At 37.7% G+C, this 10,406-nt stretch overlaps 1 protein-coding gene across 1 annotated transcript; it reads right to left on the bottom strand.

Moving 5' to 3' along the window:
* Positions 1-1,443: 1,443 nt before the first annotated feature.
* Positions 1,444-2,043, bottom strand: LOC122641919 (15.4 kDa class V heat shock protein). Its single transcript, XM_043835254.1, has 2 exons — positions 1,877-2,043; positions 1,444-1,718 (listed from the first exon to the last, which is right to left on the bottom strand). Exons 1-2 carry the CDS (start codon positions 2,016-2,018, stop codon positions 1,450-1,452), a joined length of 411 nt encoding a protein of 136 aa, XP_043691189.1. The 5' UTR covers positions 2,019-2,043; the 3' UTR covers positions 1,444-1,449.
* Positions 2,044-10,406: the final 8,363 nt, after the last annotated feature.

Here is a 10,406-nt window from a genome sequence, read left to right as displayed (position 1 = left end):
GCCTCTTACTGAGAAACCCCTCTTCCTAAATTTTCAAATAAAATCATCCTTATCCCAACTAAATAGGATCAGCTACATGGATCCTAACAAAGATAAGATAAAAAGATATAGGAAAAAAAAAATGCAACAATAACAATAAATCAGTTTTATACATAGTAACTAGGGTCAGCAACATGATCCTTTCCCTCCAAACAGCTCGTCGACGACATACTTGGAGCAAAACCTAAACTAAGTTTCTCTTTTCTCACTTCTCCTAGGGTCAATTTAAGCTTACCCTTAACTCTTTTGGAAATTTCAATCAGAATCGAATCACTCTTCCGCACTGAGGCATCTAAAAGCCTCTCCGTATAATGTTTTTTATACGGCAAAGTAAATAAATGTATTGATTGACGATTAGCGTGGCCGCCTCATGTGCAAAAGGAAACCCTAACTAATAACCACCTATGCTTTGGGCCGAAGTTTTGCCACTTTTTCTGATATTTAAGGTGCATTAGTTGTAAGCTCTTTACCAAACATTAATACATACTAATTAATGGAGAAAAGTTCTCTCTCAGAGAGTGTATTGTCCACGTGAGGATGAAATGATCGTCCCACCCTCATGAAATGCAAAAATCTCATCCCCATGATGCCAACACGCATGTTTTCATTGACCCCCACACATACAGACCACACTCGCCCACAAAGAACGCCGACCCTTAATTAATTTACTTCTCCCTTAAATTAATGGGATAATAAATGATTGCAACCACCAAGACGCAACCTGAGAGGGACTTGGGGGGGGGGAGTATAAATGGCCAAATGGGCCATTTCGCTTCCACAACTTTCGTCTCATCCCATTGTCTCCATCAGATTCGGATCCCCTTCAACCACTCAATCACTTCACACTCTTGTTAGATTCTTTGGACACATTTGGTCTAGAATCAATTCTACATCAATTCCATAGGTCAATTCTTAGAATTGCAATCCCATTAATTATAAAAAATTACATATCGGTAAATGACTTTTGTTTAATTTAGATACATTTATGTACATTTAAGAGTATTAAATGGTTCGATTAAGAATATTAAATAATTCGATTCATGGTTCTACTTGAATAATCTCCATTTTAAAATAATAATTGAATCATTTATTAAACAGTTTCATAGTTTCAATTTAAACGACTCGATTTTTTTCAATAAACAGATTCGATTTGAATTTGGCACCCTACCTTACAGTTCCAGAGGTCAGAAACTGAATCCATTACAATCTCATCTAAACACCCATTTAGACTTTCAGAAACTTTATTTGGTAATATTGTACAGGAATCAGGAGGAGAAGGAGGAGGAGGAGAAGCTTAATAATCATAAACAAACTACTAAACTGCCTATTCATTCGCTCCTAATTCTCACATTCCACAAGAATCAAAACAAATTTTGAAAAATTGATCTTCCCCCCCCCCCCCCCTCCCTTTTAGGCCGCTGGTGCAAGAACTTCATAGCGCTCCGGCAGATTTGCAGGATCGATACGGACCCGCCTGTTGACGAAAGATCTGGGAACGGTAACCCTCAAAACCCCATCTTCGTAGCCAGCGGAGATTCCATTAACGTCAATCATACCAGGAAGCTTGAATTTTCTCATGAAGCTCCTCGCCGGCTCTGCCTCTCCGTCCACCGCCTGCGTTCTGATTATTAGGTATATTGAATCCTCCACTTCCACTCTAATTTCTTCCTTCTTCACACCTGTGTGTGAACCCTCATCATCATCATCATCATCAACATATAAAGAGTTTTTAAGAGAGAGTTTTAATAGATTTTACAATTCAAAAGGCGAAGAAGAAGAGCACAAACAAAATCCCAGATTGAAATTGTGCCTGAAAATGGAAAGAGAGAAAAATTACCTGGAAGATCGGCCGAATAAATGTGAGACTCCGGTGTTTCGGTCCAATGGACGTAATTTTCCTGCGTGAAATATGAGGGAAAGAGGAGAGGAGCACTGAAGAAGAAATGCCAGGGAGACGATTGGAAGTTTGAGAACTCCATTTCCTTTGTGTTTCTTTCTCTCTCTCTCTGCTTATTCTCTAATGAGAATGGAATAGTATCAAGGAAGGGGAAATGGGGAAGGGAGAGTTGGGTTTGCAGGACAAGAAGGGAACCAGGGTTATTGGTCGGTTGTTCTTTATATAGACTTGTTGCAGAAATATCTGTTTTCCTTCGGTTATGTTGGGGACTTGGGGTGGGGTTTCAATTTTCAGAAAAGTTAAAAGGCCCTGAAAATCCAATTTGGATCCTTTGCTGCCGCCTACCCTTGCGGCCGGCGTGCAACCTCACACAAGTAGGGGCGAAATGACTGTCGTACCCACTGCCTGAGCAGCCTGCCTGTGTGGTGTAGGATAATCATTTCGCCCCTGCCTGTGTGAGGCTGCACGTTGGTTGCATGGCTAGGCGGCAGAAGAGGATTTTTTTTTTTTATAATAACGGGAGAAGAGGATCATGATCCCTGAAAATCAGAAGCCGTAATTTTTTTGTAAAAAGTTTCTACATTGTTGTTCAATGCTTTGGAAAAATATACTTGATTGGGAAAAAGATCGTTGTCTGGGCCTCTAGAGTCTGCATTCTGGTTGGTCAATGAGATCGCATGCATTGCCCTGGGTGGAATTTCCATCTTTTCATCTGGGCAGTGTGATACTTTTCACGCATTTTTGTGTGTTAGGCGCAAGAATCACGTTGACCACACAATCAGGTAGTGTTCTTAGTGTGTGCTGCATTTGTAACCATGAATTGATGATACCGCCTTGTTAACCCACAAAAGTCCAAGATTTTTACATAATTATTTCCTTTTCTTTTTTTCTTTTTATGTATTTGGTTAGAAGATAGTATCTTATTGTTGATTAATGTGAATTACACACAAACACATCTTTCTAATCCATGGATCAGAATTGGGGCAAACAATTGTACACGTCACTGACCGAGCCCTCTTGGCCGAAGTCAACCAAACTGTTAATCTCCATGGGAATAAATGTGAAATTACAAGTAACAGAGTTGGAAGATAAGAAATGTCCAAAGGAGACCCATGGATGCACGAGTAAGGAAGAGTGACTAGATTCAATTTGAAGGAGCTAAAAGAGGTAGGGGCAGGCCTAATGACTATTGGAGAAGTGGTAAGAACGAATATGCATATGGGAGGGTTCGATCCTAGTATGATCGCAGATAGAGTTGTTTGGAAGACAAGGATCCGTGTAGCCGACCCCTCGTAGGAGGATGTTCATGGGATGTTGCTTTAACTATTGCTTAGATTTTTTTCTTTAGTAATTTTATTTATTTTATTTTATTTAACCCCTTTTTAACCTTTTTACTTCCTTCTACTGCTGCTATTTTCTCTTACTATCATGGCCTCTTCGGATCCATGTAGCCGACCCCATTTAGTTGGGATAAGGTTATGGTTGTTGTAAAGTTGGAAGATAAGAATTGGATATCCTCCAAGATAGACCTAATATATAAAGTTGAAGAGTGAATTCCCCGTTGTAAATAGGAGATTATGTTTTGCTTATCCGATTGAATCTGAACTCATTTGTAACCTTTAGAGATCATTTTGAGTAAAACCAACCGAATGATTTCAAAACTTTCTCTTTCCCAGATCTCTCTCATTTTGTAGTCTGGTTTAGGCCTTACCATTTTTTGCTGATCTTCCAATCCATCAGCATAGAACAACAGTTGAATGGCCGGATTTTGCAATACAAATATAAAAATATTTATGTATTTTAAATATAAAAACTAACAAAAGATAAGAATGCCTTTCCACATACATACCTAGATCAAAACCTCCATTTTTTCATCCTTCCCAAATCCTGTACATGTACGCATGCACCATAATTAGGGTCTTTCAAGTATAAGGCATTACACATAGGACTTTCCACTAAACAATATCTCATAATGAACTATAAGGCATATAATTACATACTGTCAAACCTCAATTCATTGTACATGTCTTTCTCAAAGATTCTGCGATCATGATTGGACACAAAAAACATGATGAAACATCATTTAAATAATATAATAATATATTTGATAATATAAAAATAATTTTATAAGTAATTTAAAAAATACGTCACTGGATCCATATTATTGTCCGATCGATCATAGACATTCTCTCTACTTGATACTCCCCAATCAATGGTAGTGGATTCCATGTTGAGCATCTCTTTTATTCACGATGTGTCATCAAGCATCCAACACACTGATATGTAATCCAAAAGATTTCAACCTTTTGGTATACCAAAACCCGTAAATTACAAAGATAATGATCTCTCAGGTCAAAGGGCCAACTGGTGATGGGTACAAATCTCATCATTATATTACAGGCAGTAACACATGTGAGTTTCATACTAGATTCTTTTCCATACACTTACACGATGTGTAATTATATTTATTTCCTATAATCAACATTTCTAGTGACATACAAAACCAAGTCGAATCTCACACTGAAACATGTCTAGGGGGAGCTAAGGTCGCAAAACACGAAATCAAGTTGAATCTTGCACTGAGATTAATGGGATCCCTGAAAGGTCGTCAAAACAACATAAGGTGAGTTCTGAACAACATATAGTGAAGAAAAAACAGCGTCATTTGCATAGTGAATGACATCCTTTAAAGTGAAAATGACGTCGTTTCGTTAGCAGCTAGCGTTGTTTTTGGCAACTATGAACCTGGCACTAAATGATAGAAAAAGGAGGGTTTCGCCCGAGGTTTATGCCTAAGCCAGTTAGGGTCTTGATCTCTGAGGTTGGTCTTGGTCTTGGTCTTGGTTTGTCTAATATATCAAATTTATTTACCATTATTTTGAGAAATCATTTTATCAAATTTAACCACTTATACAATCACATGAACTAAGAACACTGCCCAAGGCAAATGGGAATATAACTAAATGATCACTTCATATTTTAAAGAATTCCGAACTCATCATTGTCTGGACCACTCTGGGATGACAAAATGGGGTGTCTACAGTCGCGTGCAGCATGCACCTAGACACAGACCCCCTGAAATAACTGCCCCACCTCCCTATAAAATGAAACTCCCTAATCGATGCACATGTGCATCTCCTCATTGGCCCCTGTGCTGGTGCAAGGCCATGCGAATCGGGTAACATTCTCGTTCCCAATATTTTATTTAGGCAAAAAGAAGCACCAATAATCTGGACACAAAAAAAGACAACTCATTTTCATCTCTACCTCGTAAGATATATAAATTTGGGCTTGGCTCAATGACCCATAATGTACACATAATTGTAATAAACAACAATTACTATTAGCACATGATAGTGTAAGTTGTAGTGAATAAAATTTAATTATTTGTTTACCGAAAAAAGAATAAAATGTAAATCCTTATGATTAAAATTTCTTAGGTATACCTTTATGGGGTTTTTCCCTTTCTTTACAAGCAAGTTTGATTTTTTTTAAAATTAATCTAGGCATCCCAATCATGGTTTGAGGTAGAGATATTGGTATCAGATCGCCCAATACAACAGATACTTCATGGTTTTGAAGGTAGAGGTATTGGTACTAGATCAGATATGCTTATTAGTTGTCCTAAATATTTTGGCAAATGAAATATCAGATGGGACAAAAAGATTGTAGATAAGTTAATCCCCAGATTCTATGCTAACTTATCAAGATTTAATCCAGTTGAAATTGATATAGTGACAAGATAAAGCTCAAAATTGACCAAGTGATATAAAAAAGGACTAAGTTTGAGATTAAATTTCAGACCGGAATTCAAGATATGATCAATCTAAATGTTGTTCTTTCTATCTAACAACTGAAATTGCCACATTATCTTACAACGTAGAATCACATGAGCCGACCAAATAAGCTTATCTAGTTGGCCCTGAAATTGCGATTTGAAAATTTGGGAAATACTACCAACACATGATGGTACCCAATGGTATTGGAGATTTAAAATAAGGGTTTTTTCACATACCTCCCATGAGGTATCACCTAATTACAAAAACACCCTTTAGGTTTAGAAAATTCTACGTGCCCCCCTGAGGTTCTTAAAAGTTAACACTTGTCCCCATTCCGTTAGTGTAGGACTAACAACGTTAAAAATAAGGGGTGAACTAACAAAAATGTCCTTGGAAAAAAAATAAAAAAAAAATATGCAACTCATCTTCCCCAAATCGTTTAGGGTTTGAAAAAATATTTCTTTTTTAAGAATATTATTGGTGTGGCATGCAAATTTCCTCCCACATTTGTCCGGGATACCCTCATACCATAAAATATTTAAGGAAAAAGAACAATGTCTAGTCGCGTGTAGTCGGTACCCAAACACAAATCCCCTGAAATGACTGCACCACCCCCTACAAAATGAAAAATCTCCTTATCGATGCCCCTACGCATCTCATCGTTGGACCCTAAGTTGGTGTAGGGCCACGCGACTAAACAACATTCTTCTTCCCAATATTTTATTTGGGTTAAAAAAGAAGCACCAACATTCTCGACATAGAGAAAGACAACTCGTATTGTTTTCTACTACATGGCATGTCAAGTTGGGCATGTGGCAATCTTTGGTTGTACAGTGGGAAGAGGTCAGAGGAAAGAGCAAAGTTTATGAGGTGTCAGTGATGAGGTATGTAGCTGTGTGTGGAGGAATGATATTCATGTTGATTGAATATTCCTCCGGTGGTACATGTGCAAGGAGAGTAAGCTTCCGTGTAGGGGGAGCGTCGGTATCCTTTGTACTTATTATCAAAGGGGAAGAGAAGTGCATAACACAATCAGAATGACTTTGTGCAGTGAGTTGCCAACAATTCCAAAGGGGGAGATTATTGGTCAAATGGAGTGTTGTTATCATTGATGGAAACATATTTGGTTATAGTGGTGTTGTGGCAATAACTACTGGTGATTTGGCAGTGCTGGAATGATCAAACAGACTTCTACACAGTGTCAATGGCAATTTGATTTTTGACAGGGTTAGTGGCATCCAATCATGGAGTATGACTTTTGGCAGTATATTGGGTCCCTAAGCAGTGTTTGGCTAAGCCCCGAAGCAGCAAGTGAAGTCCTCGTACATCCATCAAAAGTTGTGATTTCATAGGATTGCACAGTGGGGTACACTTTGAAGCTATCTTAGGAACTCTAAATGGAAGAAATGATCAAAGCACTCTTCACAAGATATTTTGTCGAATCATGGTTATAGTGCAATTGGTTTCACGTCGTTTCAATGTCAAATGAAGAAGTTAGAGAGTTTTTTTATGTCATTGCGCGAAAATGGAGCCAATTGAGAATAGGTTGAATGTCTTTGAATGAATTTGAGGAGTATTTTGTTGTTTATTTTTTAAAACAGGTTATGTAATCACGTTTTTATGGTTACAAATGTCCTTTTCCAATTTGTTTAGGTCGATTTGGGTATGAAATGAATGTTTCATGAGCTCTGGTTGGCTAGAAAGATGGAGTTTCAGTGTTTCAAGCACATACCATATCAGTTATGGACGGCCCAGATGAGAATATTCCATTTTAAGTGGTTCTATGAAGGTGTACTTAAGAACACAGATCATGGCGGAAGAGATGCTCACGCTCGTGATCTCATTGGTCGTGTACAGCAACCCTTGGTTCATTGTTGCCTCGCTTAATCAGAGTTCTTTCGATTATTGAATAGACCCCATGTTCGCTTCTGAAAAAGTTCTGAACCCTCCCCCCCCCCCTCTGGATCAGGGTTTTGATGGCCAAACGTTAACTAGCCATATCTCCCTCATTTTAAAGGCTTTTTCGACGAATTTTTTTAAGTTGTGTATTTTTTCGATAGGAAGCTATTGGAAGAAATTTTAGAAGTAGAAAAGATGGGGAGAACGAGATATACACAAAAAACCATTCAAGGCATGTTTGTGAAGCTGCGGAGAACATTGGGATGTGCGATTCGATTCTCTGAGACCCTCCTCTGCAGATTGATTTCTAGAATACATAGGATATAGTTATTCCTTATTTTACAAGTCTTGGTTTGTGATCTAGGATTGCATATATGTTGAAAAACCCTGGTGTGTTCATATATTGGGGAAAGGTCTTGTAATTTGATTTTATTATTTTATAATGTGAACCTAACAAGTTGGGGTTTGTCTAGGATTTGGGGTTGTTGCCCTTGTCTGAGTTGCACCTCAGATTGAAGCAGGGATTGGAGTTCTTAGGTTGTTGTTGCAATCAAAAAATTTGAGTAGCGTATTGAACAATATATGAAACCTTGAGTAGGATATTGCTCTGTGGACGTAAACAGTTTGACCGAACCACGTAAATTGGGTGTCTTGTCTACTTTACTTTCCATTGCATATATTGGAGTGTGTTTGATCTATAGAATGGGGTGCACTGTCTGGTAGACCTGGCCACACAGTAGTTGCAAGGTGGAGGTGCATGTGTACTGTGGGATTGGTAATTATAGGATTGCCCAAGCCAATCAAGTTTTCTTGAAGTCTTCTCCATCAACATCAACTCAGGGTTGGGGATTATTTTTGAAGAATTTGTGAAGAACACTGATTCACCCCCCTCTCAGTGGCAACCTAGGATCAACGGAATCAACGAAAACCATTGGACAAATGATTGTAAATTATGAATACATAATTGTCAGCAGGGTCAACGGATAGTGCCGACCGAGGTCAAGAAAGAAAATAACAGTGGTTCGAACTGGAGGTCTGGTGAAGATATTGTTCTTCTTAATGCCCCAAAGGCCTTTCTGAAATAGCTACAATTCCAGGTAAATCTAAGACTTCTTGTATGAAAATGGTCATTGACGTGAAAGGGGATTCTGCATCTCAAAAGCTAAATCATTGTCAAGGTCAACCATATTACTGAAATGAGTGTTGTATGTCACACATTGACGTAATTAAGTAATTTTTGTTAGAGGCTCCACTTTTCTTATTTTACCTTTTCAATTAGTTGTAGAATACTTATGGTTCTAGAATATGATTTCAAGTTCATTGATAGTATTCTCACGACTCAGAAAAGGAAATAGTGTTGGATATAACTATTCTACTACTTGTTCATGTCAAATAATGAAGAGAAACACATTTTACCTTTTTTTAGAATTTTGTAATATTACTGATTTTGCATTAGTGATTCATCCCAGATTCAAACAACACAATGTGATTCTTCATTTCTGATATATTGTTGGACTTCTCTCTCTAAATGTTTTTATTTGCAAGCTTTATAATATGAAAGAAATAGGTCCATTATCTTCAATGAACCTATATAGTTTCTTCTTTGCAATTCCAACAAGTCCGCATTCATTGCTTATATCTTATAGATACTTATTCTTATGTAAATGAAGGAAAAACATACTTGGGATTTATCAGGACCGAAGGATTCATATTTATAAGAGTATTGTAGATCTCAAGATATAATCTTCTCAAACACTCTACATGAACTCCCCTCACATCTCTTATCTCTCCCTCTCTCTCCAAAACTCTGACTTCATAACAATTTCAATGGGGAATGGTCAAACTATTAGTCTGAGTACGGGTCAATGTTACGATACAGGGAAGGTGTTAAGCACCCCAGTCCACCCAATTAAACCGATCTTCCTATTACTTGACTAAAACTAAATATATAAAATTCACAAATAAAATACATGAAATTAAAATAAGTTATATAGAGCTGCGATAAGGAGCCACATAACCGAACCAGTTGGCTATAACACAAGGGCTAGTATACATGAATTAAATAAAAGTAAAAAAATAGAACCACATACCCAAAGCGGCTAGCTGCAAGGTAAGGGTTAATTAGTATATGGAAATTTAATAAGAAATAAAATAAAATATAACAACTGTATGTATCCCTTTGAATTATGGGATAGGATTACAACAAAAAGGGTGAGAATAAGATAGAGCTCAATGGAGAGACCTAGTCAGTGCAAGCTCAAAATGCTAATGTTATGCTTAATAATTCAAATTACTACATGCAGATATTTGTGTCTCGAGAACTCTCTCTTAAACTTGCTGAACTACAAAAACTTCTCCAATTAACATTTTGTAACCACTCCTCCCCCCCCCCCCCTTGAAATGTCATTTCGTATTTGATTCATGGTGTTTGGGATTGGTAGTGGATCAGAGGAATCGCCCGAATGGGATCGATATTGGTGGAGAACGATACCGATTTGGAGGCAATCCTGTATTGGTGGATGAGTAGATTAAGGATAGGTTAAAAAATGTTTTTAAAATAAATAAAAAAACAGAGGTAAACATGTACGTTCTAGACCGATACGATGCGATTCAAATTGGTATCAAACCAATATCGGCCAAGACCGATACCATATACGATACTAATTCCTAAAAACCAGATTTGGCAAGCGAGGGAAGAATCAAGATCTAAGTCGCATATCTGTAACCCAGAATGATGCCAATACAGAGAGGGTTTCTGTCTTTCTCCCCTCCCCCTTTTCGAGTCCCGTGAA

This window comes from Telopea speciosissima, chromosome 10 (assembly GCF_018873765.1).
Source record: "Telopea speciosissima isolate NSW1024214 ecotype Mountain lineage chromosome 10, Tspe_v1, whole genome shotgun sequence".
In the NCBI taxonomy this organism is placed as follows: domain Eukaryota; kingdom Viridiplantae; phylum Streptophyta; class Magnoliopsida; order Proteales; family Proteaceae; genus Telopea; species Telopea speciosissima.
Note: the sequence above shows the minus strand (reverse complement) of the source record. Positions and strands in the feature narration are given on the sequence as shown.